The 17,660-nt window shown below is 36.1% G+C and overlaps 1 protein-coding gene across 1 annotated transcript; it reads right to left on the reverse strand.

The window, feature by feature from the left end:
- Positions 1–2,943: 2,943 nt before the first annotated feature.
- Positions 2,944–17,246, reverse strand: GGH (gamma-glutamyl hydrolase). Its single transcript, XM_026692214.2, has 9 exons — positions 17,031–17,246; positions 13,690–13,801; positions 12,700–12,750; positions 11,991–12,075; positions 10,993–11,131; positions 8,917–9,023; positions 7,641–7,728; positions 6,228–6,365; positions 2,944–5,686 (listed from the first exon to the last, which is right to left on the reverse strand). Exons 1-9 carry the CDS (start codon positions 17,149–17,151, stop codon positions 5,565–5,567), a joined length of 963 nt encoding a protein of 320 aa, XP_026547999.2. The 5' UTR covers positions 17,152–17,246; the 3' UTR covers positions 2,944–5,564.
- Between the last annotated feature and the right edge of the window lie 414 nt (positions 17,247–17,660).

Raw genomic sequence — 17,660 nt, forward strand, 5'->3', positions numbered from 1 at the left:
AGCTTTTCTTGGCAATGGAAATTCTACAATTGTGGTCACAAGTCAGGACTACCTGTAGTTCAACCTCATGTTGCACTCAGTATATGAAACTTGAAATATCAGTTCATCCACAGATTTAATCCTTCAGCTTTCTTTAGTTCTGGCATGCAGAGAAAAACAAGTTTGAAACCAAATGCTGCATTCTGAAAGTGCCATCAAACAAAACTTGGAACCCATAGAGTTGTTCTGTGCTTTATCAAAGCAAAACTCAATTAGCATTTTGGCAATGAAAAACAGCTGTTGAATATCTGTAGCTCAGGATTGAACTATGGAGTTCTTGGTGGTTTCTGAGCTTGTTTGCTTGCAGTGCTTTTCATTAAGTAAATAAGTAATAAATTCCTTGCCTCATCAGTGTGAACAAGGAATAAACCACATTCCCACCAAGTGACATGGCAAGCTACTATATAAACAGGGACCAAACATCACACTCATCTGAATGGATGATGTTATTTAGTTGGATAATGGAACTTCTAGTCTAGTGAAAATAACTAGATAGAAATGTCCCAATATTGGGCTGCACAAAGAAGAGAGGATCAACCTATTTCCCAAGGCACCTGAAGGCAGGATAAGCAGTAATGGATCGAACCATATGGAACCAAGGAGTGCACCAACCTAGAACTAAGGAGAACTTTCCTGACAGAACAATTAACCAGTGGAACAGGTTACCTTCAGAAATTGTGGGTGCTCCATCACTGGAGGTTTTTAAGAAGAGATTGAACAGTCATTTGTCTAGAATGATAATAAGGTCTCCTGGTTGTGCAGGGGATTGGACTAAAAGATCTCCAAAGTTCCTTTCAACTCTTGTTATTCTGTTCTGTTAATTAAGCAAGCAAACAACCAACTAAGCTCAGCAAGCACCAAGGACTCTACAAACAAATCTGTATTTAAGTTAACCAGATATTTTAGTTTTATATTGACGTGTGAATATTGATACAGCTCCATCTAAGCAGATGGACTCCAATGCCATTTTCAAAATTGCCAACGTTGCCTAACTCAGACTCCCACTTTTTCATATGAAAAAAAATCAAAGCAGTACAAAAATCACAGGGCACAAGTTGTTCCTATTCCAGAAAACTTTCCAATACTTGTGGAATAAGTTGGTGGAGATTTGAAAGACACAATCATACTAAAATAAGCCCTCATTAAAAACCCGGAGGGTGGGGAAGATAACTATAGATGATGGCTTGACTAAGATATGCATGCTCTGTATTGGTTGTTGTTTTTTCCTATCTAAAGGCATCCTATATATCAGGGCTGTCAAACTTGTACCCATGGGCCTGATGCATCATGTGCTGGCCCCATTCCCGCCTGTTTTAATGAAGGGGCAAAAAGTCCTGATACATCATGTGACGCTGTCATGATGACACAAGTTTGACACCCTTACTATATATCAATGCCAACATAACACAAAATTCACATGAGTCAGCCCTCCCAGGTGACCCAGATGGGAAACAACTAGATTAGCTAATTCTACTGTAAGGTTATATTAATGGAATCTTGCGAGTCTGACAGTACAAACTTCCTGCTACCACTTTAGACTGCTTTGTCCATTAGGACAGGTCTTTCCCAAGCTCCTTCTCTGAGAAAAAGGAGGAGGAATTAGGGCATCTCTGTCAGCTTACTTTTAAATGGGAGACACATCCCTCCTGGAAAACTGCTTAAATAAATTATCCTTAAAGTAAATAAATTCAAAATAAAAACCATTTATATTCAGAAATTTACATTGCCTTTGTTTTCTTTTCTTTTCCACTTCGCTTAACTAGTCCTTAGTCACTGGTGCATTGTCATGGTTACTTATTTTTAGTAAGCTTGTCCTAATATTTCTCTTGCACAATCCATAATCACAAAATTTGTTAAACAGTATAATTTTTAATGCAGACTTATCTGAGATCAAATCCCAATAAAATTGCACCAAATTATTCTGAAATAAGCATGCAGGGGATTTGGATACATACCATATAGATCCGGCTAATTCGTATATCTGCATATCTGTGTGTATTATGCTTTCTTACTTTTTCATACAGATGGTTTGAGCATCTTGAGGAACTTTTGTTTGACATAAAATATTGTGAACCCTTGCCTAAGGGCTCCAGGCTTTGGTTGCACATACAATACTAATCAAACAACATGGGTTATGCAAGCCCCCTAGTGCCAAGCATGTTACAATACATGAAAGAAAAAGAGTTTATCAGCTATTGTTCATAAAATGCTACAGCTTGTAGGGACTCAGGGAAAGCCACGCAGGTCCGAAAAACTCAAGAATTCAGTCCTTAATTTAAGCAGATTTTCAGATAAATCCAATCATGTTTTTACAAGCACTGTCTGGCCTAGCTCTCTTTCAGATAGAGGTGCTGGTAACTTAGTGATCTTCCAGCTGGCTGGGTTAAAGCTCCCATTAGCCACAGCCAATATGGGAAAGGAAGTGGTCTTCCAACATTTACTCCTCATTAGATGTGTAAACATAAATCTCAGTAAGGTAGTTTTAGAGGTGACATTCTTATGGTGATAATAAATATTCTAACCCAATCAGATATTCTAACCCAATAAGCAAACGAAAAATTGTGCCTCATTGCTTACTTAGGTGATTTACATTTTATGGCTAGTGAAAAATCCCGATCTCTCAGAGCCTTTCAAACATTTGACAGTTGAAATTGTCCAAAGAAACTTTACATTCTCTTTACAGATCTAGTAACAAGAGCTGAAAGGATCTATCTGTTTTTTAAAAAAATAACTGACTTTTAAAACAAAGCTATAAGTACCATTTTTTAAACATCTGAATTAGCTATTTTTTCTTCTCTCTTTTTGATTATCAAAATTATCCATATGGAGTAGCAAGGGTACTTACCATGGAGACATACTGATAAAGTACAGTAGGAAAAAATGTACGCATTTCATTCTTAAAAGCACTATTAAGTTGCATTTCCTTTATTATTCAGCAATAAACATATTTCAGCAGAGAATACAAGGCCATATGTTCAAAGTCAAATATATTGTGAAAGAATAAAATTGAGTAACTATATTAAATTAAACAAACTATATAACACTTAAAATACATTCACATTTACATCATTTAGTCATTCAGGTTTGGTCTCAGCATCCAGGGACCAAGATTTTTTCAAGACCATTCTAAAACTTAACATATTAACCTTTATTTCACATTTTAGAAAGCCTCATTAATTTTGAGTAATCATAATCAACAAGAAGAAAACAAATAAAAGCACAGGTTGTGAATCATGCCTGGTCCATAGGCTATGGTGTGGATACTTTGGTTTATTAAAATATATGAATGAAATGTATATACAAAAACTACAATTATAAAAAGACAAAAAAATCTTACATATTTTTGAAAAAGGCTGATCTTGAACTCACATTAATAGCATCATCAATATGAAAGATTTTTATATTCACTTACGTAAAGAAAACTACAGTGAAAAATCTATGAGTCCCCCCCCCCCCAATAAGCTACATTGGCAGACACCCATGTATTTATGATATTAGCATAATATTTTACCCAAGAAAGGTATTTCAATTACAAATACTTAATCTATATATCAAAACACAAATCCAGTTTTCCAAATTTGCATATTTGTTGTGCTATATGAAAACCCTGTTAATATTTGGTAAACTGAAATGTTTTATTTCAGTACTTAGGGTAATGTAGACTCCCCCTAAGCATAATTAGCACCTTGGATATTAAATACTTATGATAAATCTTAGAAAACCATACATCTTAATGCATTAATTGTAAATAAAGCCAAGACCTTTTATGGGGAAAATCTAGAACAAAATAAGATGACATCTTACAAGGATTCTCTGAGCTTCAAATTTTTGTAGAAACAGTATTTAAAATAGAAAACCCTAAGCACCATTTGTCTAAACGAATGATATTAATTGACAGAATCCTGGACTGGATTGGAAGTCACTTTCAAACAACCACTTTATGGCTTTCAGGTTGGGTCAACCTGAAATATCAAGTTTCTATTTTGAGAGGGTTGGGATGCAGCTGAAAGGCAAATTGAGTGCTTTTTTCCTCATCATGGATGAGTTTTAGGAGATAAAATGCTATCTGAAACTTTATAAGTATCCTCAAATACAAAAATGCATCTGAAAATATTGGTCCTGTCTATTCAAGTGACTCGGGAGCTTACCAACTGACAGAGCATAAGAGAAAGTGCTGCCTGAAGACCCAGAAGCAAAGTTTAACTCAACCTTCCATAGGAAGATGCCTCTCAGATGTACCAAGGCTTCAGTTTTCCTGATCCTTAGAAGAGTCACGTATAAGATGGTTTTGGAAACAATGGCTGTACTTAGTATCAGTTATCTCCTCAGCATTATACAAATCCAATCAGTTTAAAGTGCTTGGACCATACAGGCAATATGGTCCAAGCACTTTAAACTGATTGGATTTGTATAATGCTGAGTAGAAAGCAAGGAAAGTGATTAAAACATAGGGAAGAGAAAACTAATGAGGCTCAGAATCATCTATCTGTATCATAATAATAAACCCTGTAGAAGAATTTGTGGCAATAGTTTCTTTTAAAAAAAGAGCAAAAACATTTTAAAGTGCTACATTATTCCAAGAAAGATATATAAAAGAAGGGAATCTCAAAAAAGGGGATTAAAAAATACAACATTGTTTGGGTGGATGAGGATGTCTACTCCAAACTCTAAAACATCATACAGGGAGATATAAGAAAAGGAAGGGACTTGAGAGCAATTGGCAGGCTGAAGATATGAGATTAAAAAGGCATTCCCATGGGAGGCTCAGAATGTGGAAAACTGTCTCCTTTGTGTGTCCAAGGACAAACTTTGTTCTTTATTCAAGAATGGGTTACCTGAGAATTTTTATATCACACTGTTCCTTAGTGGACAGAAACAACTATAGCAGAAGTTATTTGATCAAAGAGGAAAAGTCGTAATTCCCGTTCACATTAAAGCCATCCTCTTCAACTTTTCCCATTAAACAAGAGTTTTAAATGAACACAAATAATTAAGTGCAATTTCTCAAATGAAATATGTGCAATTAATGCAAACATAAACCACATATAATGCTAGAGTGTTTACCGACTCCAGATAAGATAAAAATCAGAACAATGTGAGTTCTACTGAGGGTTAGGGAAATACTTCTGCAGGACTTGTCCTCTCTTTGCCAAGCCCGTAATAATACGAAATGGTAAATCAAATCCTGTGTAATTTACTGTAACCCCCAAACTAACAAGTGCTGATCCATTCCTACTTATAGAACCCATAAGGGAGTCATATCCTTTGTGTTTCAATTGAACAGTTATTACTTAGAATTATTCCTGCACATGGTTCATGGAATGCAGGGCTTTCACAACAAGCCTTTTAGTCACCACTCTGGAACATAAAGAGTGATTCTACCGAAAGGAATGGAAAGGATGAGTTCTACAAAGAGCCACGCTCAATCTGAATGTTTGTCCTTACAGTACAATACACTATAGCAATTTTAACAGAAAGATTAAATCATTTTAAAATCTACTTATATTCTTCTTCAGGCTGGAAATTTAATCAAAAAAGTATGCTTGGTCAAAAGATGAAAAGATCCCAGTGTAGACAGGATTAAAATTATAAATTAGTGCATCAGTTTCAGCCTTTTTGCTGGAAAAATGGTGGTTGCTCTTCCGGGCTGCAAAATATTAGAGAATATGAATTGTTTTATATTATCATCTTGTACAATTCCAATTCTTTTATTAACTAAGAGACCCTAACTCTAAATATAATTCAGAAACTTCCAGAGTATTACAGTTTAGAGGTATGTCCCAACTTAAAGCTTCTCTAAATCACTATTTTTGAAGAGAACAAGGGAAATGCATTTGGCTGAAATTGGCATTGGTAAAATCTCAGCTTTATATCGGGTAAAGATAGATGACTTTTTCACAAGACACAAGGAACTGGTTGGAGGTTATTGTGAAATAAGTCTTTTATGTTCAGTGTAGTTGAAGTAAGAGTACAATTTTCAATATTACAGCCCCATGTTTAGCTATTCAGCCTAGTAATAAAAATACAATATATGAAATATGCTATATTGTCAACCAATATTCCATTAATATGAATTTCATATTTGCAGTACAAACATTGGTAAAACATGATGGTTTTCTTTTTGCTCTCTTTTTTTTTAAAGAAATGTTTCATTATATCTACCCATATCCCTTACTAAGGTTACTTACCTTCATTGACAAAGAAGTCAGCTAGGAAAAATGTTACTTTTATAGATATTGAAGAATGTGGAATGCCGGTTGAATTTTTCCATTCAAATGGATTTTTTTCTGGATGCCACTGGACACCATAAATAGGGTACCTGTATGCTACAAAAACAGAAAAGCCTTATCCATCATAGAACACCAAAATCACCCTCTTTATCACCTTCAGAGGCAGTTATTTGAGGATCTTGAAACTGAGTTGACTGATGGCAAGATGGGAAGCATGTAAATTTAATGAATAAAACTTAATAATTAAATACATAGGAACGAAGACTAGAATCTCAAAATTATCAACCAATGTACTGCTCAATAAATCTTCATAAATTAAGAGTCTATGTTGTCAAAATGGATATATTGAAGTGAATTTTTGTTACAGCAGCTTTCATGACAATGTCTCTTTTCAGTATTGATACTAAAGACTTACAGGTCTACTTTTTGAAGATTAGAATACAGACCAGAGACCACTGTGCCATTTATCCCAGTATTGTCTGTTTTGGCAGTAGCTTACTTCTTTGCTCATTTGCTCACTTGACTATGATCAGTTTAACTAAAGGTATTAGAGTTAGTGCTCTATTGCTAAACTATGATCCTACTGAGCTTTCAACAACTCTTTTAAAAGTGCAATTAAGAAATAGTAATATATACTACTAATTTAACTAACTAAACTAACATAAATTAAGAATACAATAATTCCAATTTGATAAGACTTTTTCATCTACCAATAATCCGAAAGCTAAAGAATAATATACTATCACTAAATATGAGAATATTTGCAACTGTCTTCTTCCAGTTGATGTTTACTTTGTGAAGTACAATTTACATTAACTTCCACTAACATAAGAAAGCTGTAAGAGCATAGTAAGAGTTTTAGTCAGACATACGAAAGTATAGAAATAAGGGAGAACAATAGATGATGCCTACAGAAAATTTAAGTCATGATTATTTCAGCCTATTTTCTCCACTAATGGAAAATCTGTAAAATGACATCATTCTGTTGTATGTTTTATAATTCTCCTTTGTTTTGTTTGTAAAAATAGAACAGTAGAATGCAATGACCTCACAAAACACATCTTGCAGTTTTAAATGTATAAGGAAAAGATAGAGGCAGAATAAGCTCTGGAATCCATCCTATATTATTTGAACAAATGGGATTGCCTGTCCCACTTCTTTACTGTGACCACAGCAGTTTCTGTCCCACTTCTTTTCTGTGACCACAGCAGTTTCTTCAGCAGATGTTTTGAAAAAGGTAGAAAAAAAAGAGAAAATCTTTTCCACCATTTTTGTCAGTGCAAAAACTTTACTGGATTTCACCAATAGGCTGCCCATTCAGTAGCTACAATTTTTTAGTTCAAGACAGCATTTAGAGGTTAATTAGATTACCTTCCATGGTGGATATGAACTCCACTTTATGAAAATTAGTTGTCAAAATCTTATAAAAGTTGCGCAGTTTCTCATTTTTTGTGTAGTTCTGTAAAATAAAAGGTAACCATGATTTTTAAAATAGGACATTTTTATCTGCATTATTTTAATAAGGACAAGCCAATATCACAATTTCTCTGTAGTGCCCAGGTGGGTCCTTTCTCCAACTTTGCACCATTAGAACTTATTCAGTCCAAATTCCTAAATTCAGCCTTTCAATGTGTCTCTAATGCACCTTGAGACCAGAGATAGGTCTCACAAAAGTAGAGGCTAGTGTATGGGCAACCATACTCAACTACTAGGCAAACTACTTTTTTTCCCTCTTGGTCTTGCCCAAATAATTATGAGGGATGATTTTCAGTTCACATGGAAAAACAACAGTGGCAAGTAAAATCTCATCATTGGAATTCTTTCCTTCTATTCAGCATGTGATATGATCAGGCCAAAGCTCTCAATAAACACCATTTATCAGACGCAGAGTACCAATTGGACCTAGCCAGGTTCGCAACCTTTATCAGCAATGAGTTCAACAAGTACTCTGCCTCCTCCATGGCATACTTCACAAATCTTTAAGTACCTAACAACCCAAGGGCCTTTATTCTGACAAAATGTCAGGCCTTCTCATCTTTACAATTTTACACCTTCCTGCTTTCTCAGATACCAATTCTGATACAATATACAATGGTGCCAGATTCTTCACACTTAAAATTATGTCAGATCTGTGCCATGAATCAGGTTCAATGAGCAGCTAGACCAGGGGTGGGCAAACTACGGCCCGCGGGCCACATCTGGCCCGTTGGTCTGTCCAATGCGCCCGCCCCTGAAAAAAATCACTGCCATTGGTCTGTCCAATCCGGCCCGCCCCTGAAAAAAAATCGCTGACTCAGGGGGCCTCCGAGGGAGGAAGGAGGAAAAGGGGGAAGGGGGCGATTCCCAAAAATCTTGTGCTGACCCGGCCCGTCTGTCAAATTTTAAAAGTCAATGCGGCCCCGAGCCAAAAAGTTTGCCCACCCCTGAGCTAGACCATTATTATAGAGTGCATTGTAGTATGATGAATCTACTTTGCCAGGCATTTTTATGCCCGTTTATTGGTCCTACCCCTCCTTTTAGACTTTTTTAAGATTTTTTTTAGCTTTTTATGTAATTTTATTTTTGCATTTTATATTTTTATGCTTTTAAATTCCTTGTTGCCCAACCTTCTTATGTTGGTTTTTGACCGTAATTGACAAGAAATTACCTGCATGGATAGGCTCCAGAAATGAAAGTGTGAAGATACAGGCTCTGATGCTAACCGTTCATATATCTCTTCAGGAAAATCCTGGAACATCTTACTGTGTTTTGAAGCTTATGCCAAAAGCAAAACAAAATGAAACATCACTCATCAACATCAAGAAGATCAATGATTGGGTTCAAATTCTAGACTAGGCTACATACCACAATTTGTAAGCCATAGTCATTATATTCACCAACTTGGTAAGTCAAAATGCAATATCTTACCCAATGCTTTACTGACTTGTGTCAACCAAAATTGCCAACTGACTGCTGGACACTCTTTTGCTTGCTCAGATTTGGACTGCCTCTGTCCTTCTTAGGCAGATGGCCCCATAACCCTTCAGCTGCAGAGATTTGTATCAAATGCTTGATTATGTCCAGCAGCCAATCCTGAGGGACTTTTTTGATATGCTCACATATGAAGATAGTGATAGATAATGAAAGATAGATAATGAGAGCCTGAATCGGACTCTAAATTTTCTTATTCTTGATTCAGGTTTTATACACTTAAAGTATTATTAGTGTCGTGATTATTGAAATATATTGTCTTTAACACATATTTTAAAACAACTCCTTATAAACAGCTTTTCAATTTAATCCAGAAAACGATTACCCATATATTTCTGGAGAAATGAGCGTTACAACAGTAGGGAGCTAGGAATTACATTTCATTGTTCCTAACTCAGTACTCCTGTCATTAGATGGAATGTATGACATAAGTGCCTTTTTCCTTTCTATTCTGAACAAGCAGATACTTCTATTACTATAGCGAAAAGACATTGTCAGCACAGAGGTTGAGTACTTTTGAGCTGCACTAGATTTGGACTAGATCTTCAGGAGCTAGCCACAAGATAAGAGGCAGAAAGACACTGGTCCCCCCAACTACAAATACACCCTTCTCTTCTTTACCTTTGAAAATGTTATATTATTAGGAAAAACTATTGAATATGCTGAGCTCTGTCAAGAATTCTTATTGCATTTCTACTACAAACAGCTAAGAAAATGCAGCTATTCTGTTCGCTTCCATAAGGGGAAAAGTTAGCTGTCCTCTGTCTTGCATTCCTCAAACTATTTCATTGAGCTCCAGCATTCATTTATGCAGGGGTCGCCAACCTTTTGGACCTCAGGGACCACCGAACTCATAATTTTAGATCCCAGGGACCACTAACCGGTTCTGTGGGCATGGCCTAATTTGTGGGTCTGGCTTGGTGGTCGTGTGATTGGCTGGGCATGGCTTGTTTGTAAATATTATAAATATTTATATAAATATTGATTTTTTTATAAAAAAGAGCAACTTTTACCCAAAAACAGGCAAAGCAGGCAGGCAGATTTAGTTGCTCACAGAATCACAGATTCATTCAGAGATCTATCTATCTGCCATTGGCTAGCTCAGTCTGTCACATAGAATTTGTTTGCAAGCAAACTCACAAAATTAACTCACAACACACCATGCATGTAAATATTTTTTTTATAAAAAAAGAGCAACTTTTACCCAAAATCAGGCAAAGCAGGCAGATTGAGTTGTTCCCAGAATCATTCAGTGACCTATCTATCTGCCATCGGCTAATTCAGTCTCTCAAATTTGCTTGCCGTGAGTCTGCACTGAATTTGCTTGCAAGCAAACCTTCAGTCCTAAGGGAGGTTCGGCTGTGCTGAGCCAAAGATCTAAAGACTAGCTAGCAAGCAAGAAATCCAACCATTTCCTGCTCCTAGCTAATCTAAATCTCCCAGCACAGCAGAACAGATGATGGTCAGAAAAAGGGAAAATAGCAATTTAGCAGGCAAGTTTACTGGGTAAGGAATGAGTGGGCGGGGAGGGTTCCCACAGGCCATGTGGGTGGCGCAGCCTTGTATTTCTGCACGGCCTGAATTAATTGCTTTGTGGGGGTGCTCTGGGGGTGAAATTTCTCAGCAGTCCACCAATTTTCTCACAGCCCACCAGTGGGCCGCGGTTGGCGACCGCTGCATTAATGCATCAATTCTATGATTCCCCAGAAGAACTTAAACCATGTTCTATTGGCTAAAACTTGTGAATTTTCACCTTGAGTAAAATTCAGTGGCATTGTGAAGCCATTTGTATTTGTCCGAACGAGCAAGTTTTCTCCACTCGTGAGATAGGTGAGCAATTGGTGTCCCAGGCATGTTCCCCAAATGGGAAAATAATCTTCTCTGTCATTGGCCTAGAAAATGGCAATAGGAAAAAATGGCTAGATCAATACACAAAACCATAGACAAGTCACTAAATGTTTTGAATTATAACATCCATCAATCCCAATCAGCAGTCATCACATTAGAACTATATTTGACTTCCAAAATCATCCAGCTAGGAAAACCTTTATTCTCTATTAAAACAACAAAGCAGTCTAGATATGACAGATTTTGCCTTGAGAGAGGAAAGGGGGGATATAAACTAAGCAAACAATCAAAATTAAATTAACACAATTAACTATAGCTTTGAGAACAGAGCAGATGATTTTGGGCAATCATTCCACAAGTAGGTTTTGTTAATTAAATTGACATATTTTCTTTTCAAAGATCAATGTCCAGTTGTTTATAATTAGGAGAAACATAAGCATTGATTCACCTATATCCTGCATGAAGTATTCTGTTCAGTGATTAAACTAATACAGACTAAAAAGATGCTATGGACAAAGGGTATTTAATATGCTGTTTTAAGACAATAGGATTTATTTTTTAAACGCATCTATCAGAACTATTTAATTTACATGTATCACACACTCATCAAGATAATCCTGTTTTACACCGTCAATATATCAGTTGAAGCACACACACCCTATTGACTATTGAAGCACACATACCTCTTTGACAAGATTGAAAAAACTGAAAAATGTGTAACATGAAGCAGGGGTGTCAAACTCGTGTTGTCATAGAGGTGTCACTTGACGTATCAGTACTTTTCCCCCCTTTGCTAAACCAGGCATGGGCGTTTAATGCATTCGGGCCGCGGGCTGCGAGTTTGACAGCCCGGACCATGTCTCAAACATTAATGCAGCTTGACTTGAATGATACAATGCTTACCTCTAGTGCTTTTGTATAGAATATTTTAGCCACTCTGGAAAATTCAGAAGTTGCAAGATCGACACCACCTCCTGGAAAAAGTAATCTAAGAAAATATGGTTATAACCATTTTATTATCAACAACAACTTCCCAACTGATCTCAGTTAAATGAGGGTTATAAAAGAAGTTTTAATATACACAACAGACTACCAGTAAGTGCAACTTAAGCTTAATTTCAGCTTCTTCTTCAATAAGTCTGCAGTTTAAGTTTATTGCTTTAAAAGTCCAGTGTCTAAAAGGTCTTCACAGTTCTAGTCTGCACTTACTTTAAATGCAAACTATAATATTTTTTCAGGAGCAATCAGTGTTACACTTATTAAAAAAACCAGCAAAACAGATGAACTACCATTCTGAATATATATTTAGCTTTGAGCTAAACAACATTCAGTCCTTCAGAAATCACACTTCCAAACTTTCTGCATCATTAAAATGTTGCAAAGCTCACTGATACATTCCTATTTGCATTGCTACAATTTATTATGCTCAGTAACTCTTTCATTTACCAAGAACTTTACAAATTTTCTCAAATTTTGTTCCTTATAAGGTAAGCTGTTCTCTGTAATAGTCACCCGATGAATTTTTCTAGCTGGAAACTAAAATCAAGACCTTCAGTATTATTTTCATATCCTGATACTCCTTCCACTATAATTAACTTACTGTTAGACTTACCCATTTATAGAACGGAATATCTCATCATACTCTTCATTGGAACGATTCAATCTATAATAATTGAAATGAACATTTCTAGCATAAGTATATATCATTCCAATGTCAGATGAGAATTGTCTTAGTCACTAAATACAAATAAAATTCATCTTTAGTAACACCTGAATGGTTACTTTATATGAAACAACTACTCAAAATAAGATTTAATAACTTTCTCACAGTAGATTGACTAGAAAGTTAAATGAATTATACATATTATGATAAAAGAAGCCTGAATTCAAACTGATCGCTGAATCACTTTGGGATACTAATAATTTTTATTGGCATTGCAATGTTTTTAATGGGATTATTGTGATGGCAACTTTTTCGTCGAAGAATCTTTAGGCAACATATATGATTAGTCCTGGATTATCCATCTTATTTTCAGAACAATCTGATTAACCCCAGTGATACTTTGGGCGGGTGGGAGAATATATTTATATCCTTTTGTTTAGGAACTTAAAGCAGTGTGTATTGATCTTCTTCCTCTATTCCCCTCCACAACAACCCTGTGAGAACAGCTGAACTAAGAGGAATCTGCTTCCATGCCTGAGCCAGACCTGAGCATGAGTTTCCCCAATCATGGTCCACCATCTTAACCACTACACCACTGGATCTCATAATGGTGAGTTTCTGAGTAGCAATTTGAATGCAGACATCCCCATTCCTAGTTTAAGACTCTAATTACTACATATGACATCATACGTGAGTGCGATCACGCCAGTAAAGTATTACGGTATTTAATTCCAGTCCTGGAATTCCAGATATTTAATTACAGTTCCTAAGCAGTTTATTCACAACAGCTGCTTATAATTCCCCAACATTGAATATTAAGTCCTAAATACATTTCTCTGTAATATTATTCAGTATTACATGGTATCTTGAAGACAAATTTAATTATATGTTTTTTTAAGACTGGCATATCATGTGAGCAGGTTGTTCTTAGCAGCTTACCTTACTGGTACTACTCTTGCTCCAGCTGATTCGATGAATTTCACGTAAGAAGCAGCAATATAAGAACTTCCAAACTTCTGAAAAGGTTTAAAAGCTTCCTGAGCTAATATTCCTAAACCATTCAGAAAAAGAGAATGTATATTATATATTTGTGCCACTCTAAGTCTAGTACGTAAGACTGATGATAAAATAGCTGAGCTGTACTGATTGATATATTCCACAGTATTCAATAATTGCCTGAATCTTTTCAAAAATAAATCTATCTCAGCATCACATGTCCTGTGCAAAAGAAAAGTCACATGTTTCTACAGATATGTCCCTATCTGTGGCTATCTGACAATCCATATCAGTATAATTTGCTATTCAAAACAGTATTTTAGTGAAATTCTGCAAAATTAAGAAAGGGACAAAATGACAAATACATCTTCCCCTGAAATTTTCCATATGAGAAATGTGAAATGGCCTTAACAAAGACAGAGAATATGAGTCTATAATGCTGTCAGGATTCCGGCAGTTACCCGCATTTAAATCATGAGTCTCGAGTCAAACTTCCAAAACTTAAAAAGGATTTATTGTCCAGCATTGCCTGGGTGTAGCCAACTCTGAGGCACATAATTCATTGTCACCCTTGACCCTGGTTTTCCCCCACCCCCTGGGTGTATCGTAATTCATATTCTCCAATGGGACACATTCATAGCCAAGAGTCATCAATCATGCTCCCCAGTTAGAATTTTGTGCGGCAGAAATCTCAGTCACCTAGTTACTATCTTTGAAAACATTTATGGAATGCAGTTTCAGTTTGCAAACTGCTGCACTGCTCCCCCCTCTCTTTCTGTTGGCAACTCTAAAAAGACCACAGAAATATTTTATGAGTTGACACATACATCAAACTATTTCTTGTAGAGGTGAGCAATGAAATGCATAGCATAAAACAAGGGACCATTTTAAGATAAGCACTTCGTGCTGTGGTTCAGGCTTCAGCTTTTCAAAACCTTTTGGAATACCACTTTTAATTCCCAGCCAGGATGGACATCTGGGTCACGCTGGCTGGAGTTCTAGAAACTTTGGTCATACCACTTGGTTGCCATTAACCTTTAAGTACTTTTTTAGAAATCCAGTTTGTTTAAACATGAAATGCCTTTGTCTTTGACTCGGTTTACTCTTTAACATTTAGTATAAATTTTGCATATATGTTTGCTATATTGCTTCTAGGAAAGAAACTGAACATCCTCATTTATTTTATTTAGGGTGTGTTTGGGTGTGTACAAGGTGAAATCCTTTCAATGTTTTCCAGTAAATTTTGCAATGTCTCAGCATGATCCATTGCACAACTATTAGAGTCATTTGATCAAAACATTCCAAAATGCTAGCTGAACAGTCCTCCACGAAATGCTGGATTTGATCTTTGTTCCAAGATTTCAGTGACACAGTAAAAAGGTGATTAGAAATAAAATAGCAACTTTAAATAGGAACAGATTCAAATCACTAACAATTTTATAAATCCACTTGAAACTGATACAAGTAGTCCTCAATTTATGACCACAATTGAGCCCAAAAGTTGCTAAGTGAGAAAGTTGTTAAATGAGTTTTGCCCCCATTTTATGATCTTTCTTGCCACAGTTGTTAAATGAATCACAGTAATTGTTAAATTAGTAACAACTGTTAGGTGAAACTGGCTTTCTCATTGGTTTTGCTTGTGAGAGGATCACAGTATGTGATCACATGACCCTGGGACAATGCAACTGTACAAATATGAGGCAGTTACCTCATGAGCATACCTTTTGAGCATGTGACCATGGGGAACTTGCAATGGTCATAAGTCACTTTTTTCAGTGCCATTGTAACTTTGAACAGTCACTAAACACACTGTTGTAAGTCGAGGATATCTGTACTAAAAATCAACAGTATATAATACTTTTATTATACTATCTATGTCATATATTTGATATCAATACAATAAGAGCCAATACATGTATTGACTACAACTTCCATAATTCTCAGACAGTGTGGAATTAGCGTAATTATAGTTCAAAATATTTGAAGAGCAAGACGGTTGATGTGTAGAAATATAATACAATATTGAAACGACTTATATTTTGTATGTTATTGTTTTACAAGAATCACTTTGTACTTGAACTCCAAAACATAATTTGTAGAATCCTTGATGCTTGCAGCTATTTCATTACCCAAAATAGATAACATCATCAATGTTAGAAAGGAGTAGGGTTTGCTCTTATTTTAATATATTTTTATATATTAGTGGCTTGCCCTGTCAATGTTGATAGGAGTCGTTCCTCGATTAGGCTGTTTACTGTTAGCTCGTTAGTCTATGTCAGTAGCTCCTTGATTGGGGTATTGTTTACTTTTTGATTTTGTACTAGAGTTGTAGATCAATGTCTTTATAGCTGCTATTCATTTATATATTTATTTCAGGTCTTTGGTTGCAAGCTGCAAATCTTAATTTGCCATTTATCACTATCCCATTATATTCCTCATCAAGTTCCAAAAAAGCTTTGATGATGTAAAGTTGGAAACAAAATATTTGGACAATGAAATAATTTTTGATCAATTTAATCAGATCAATGCAAGTACTTTCTCATTCTAGAAGATCGATGATTGGTATTACCTAGAGTTCATTTTTTGTCATTTTTGCATGATCTTCATAACTTAGAGCACTCTAGTTATGCATATTACTACTCCAACTGTCTCTCTGCCATCTCCCATTGCTCTTCCTTTCTACTGTTCTTTCTAGCAGCATCCTTTGTATATTGATGCATCTGATATGCTTTACATATTTCAATAAAGGTGGGTCTTTTATCACTCCAATAGATTTTCAAAATCCAAGAATGAATCACAAATATTTCATTTCATGTTTGATTATGTATTATCTTGGCTAACTATTCTTTTAAAAACCTCATTATTCTAACCTAGCTCCAACCACATTTGTCTGAGTTTATATTCCCTTTATTTTATATTGGCACTAACAGGGGAAAACAGGTAGAGCAAGAACATCATCTATCCAGATTTCCTATTCACGCCTTAGGACTTCTTCCAATAAGCCAATGTAACGGATTTCGGTGGGAGGAATAAATTTACTAGCTGAAGTAAGGTTAACTTTAAGGGCAACCATTCAAAAGAAAAATCACAGCGAAGACTCAGAAGATGCTGTCATTTTAGCCACATAGCCGCGACGAAAACTATAAAGATCTGTCTCCCTCTCTGAGAGAGCGAGAGAGAAAGAGGCAGAAACACGACTCCTACTCTTAATCTGACTTTCTCAACCCTGAAGTCCCGGATGGCTAACTGTCAGCTTCCTGCAATATCAACGCCCTTCTACTTACCAATAATCGGTCGCTCGTTCTCACTCCGCAGCACAAAGGAGACCACGGAGCAGCAGCAGCAGAAGGCAAGAAGCCCCCAAGCCCCGCGAACTTGTTGCAGCCCACTCGCCATGGCTGGCATTCGCCCAGCTCACTTGAACTCCGGTCAGTTCTCGAAATACGCCCGCTCTGCAAAAGCTGTTTCAACACCGGCAGACGAGAGCCACCTTTTGCAACACCGCCCACTCTCCGCCGCCAATGGCATGCTGGGAAATGTAGTCTAGAGGGAACTGCTCTTTCCCCCTTCCGTCTAGAACTCTCATTTTGTTACTTCTCAAGTTATTTTAAATGAAGAATAAATGAAAAAGATTTGTGTGGATGTAAGGGAGCTTCAAAAATATATATATTAGGGAATGGATTTTTCTGCCCGTTCAAGAAGTAAGGAAATTCCGTGAAAATTAAGAAAAAGTTCCAAACAACTATTCTCAAAATTGATTATATAAATGGTTACTTGATCATAGCTTAAGTGTACAAACATCGACGATCAACGGCTGCAACTAATAGAGTGCAGATTAATAAAAGTGGGCATAGAAACAGAAAAGACTAATAAAATTAATAGTAATAAGTAAAAGAAGTAAAAAGTAAAGGTAG

Source organism: Notechis scutatus, chromosome 3, assembly GCF_049901735.1.
Source record: "Notechis scutatus isolate UNSWTSFEM ecotype Mainland chromosome 3, rNotScu1.2, whole genome shotgun sequence".
Taxonomy (NCBI): domain Eukaryota; kingdom Metazoa; phylum Chordata; class Lepidosauria; order Squamata; family Elapidae; genus Notechis; species Notechis scutatus.

Coding starts and splice junctions, on each gene's coding strand:
- GGH (XM_026692214.2), bottom strand. CDS start 17,151: ATGCCAGCCATGGCGAGTGGGCTGCAACAAGTTCGCGGGGCTTGGGGG. Junction 13,802..17,030: donor GAACGAGCGACCGATTATTG/GTAAGTAGAAGG, acceptor TGAATGGTTTAG/GAATATTAGCTCAGGAAGCT. Junction 7,729..8,916: donor TCTGGAGCCTATCCATGCAG/GTAATTTCTTGT, acceptor TTTATTTTACAG/AACTACACAAAAAATGAGAA.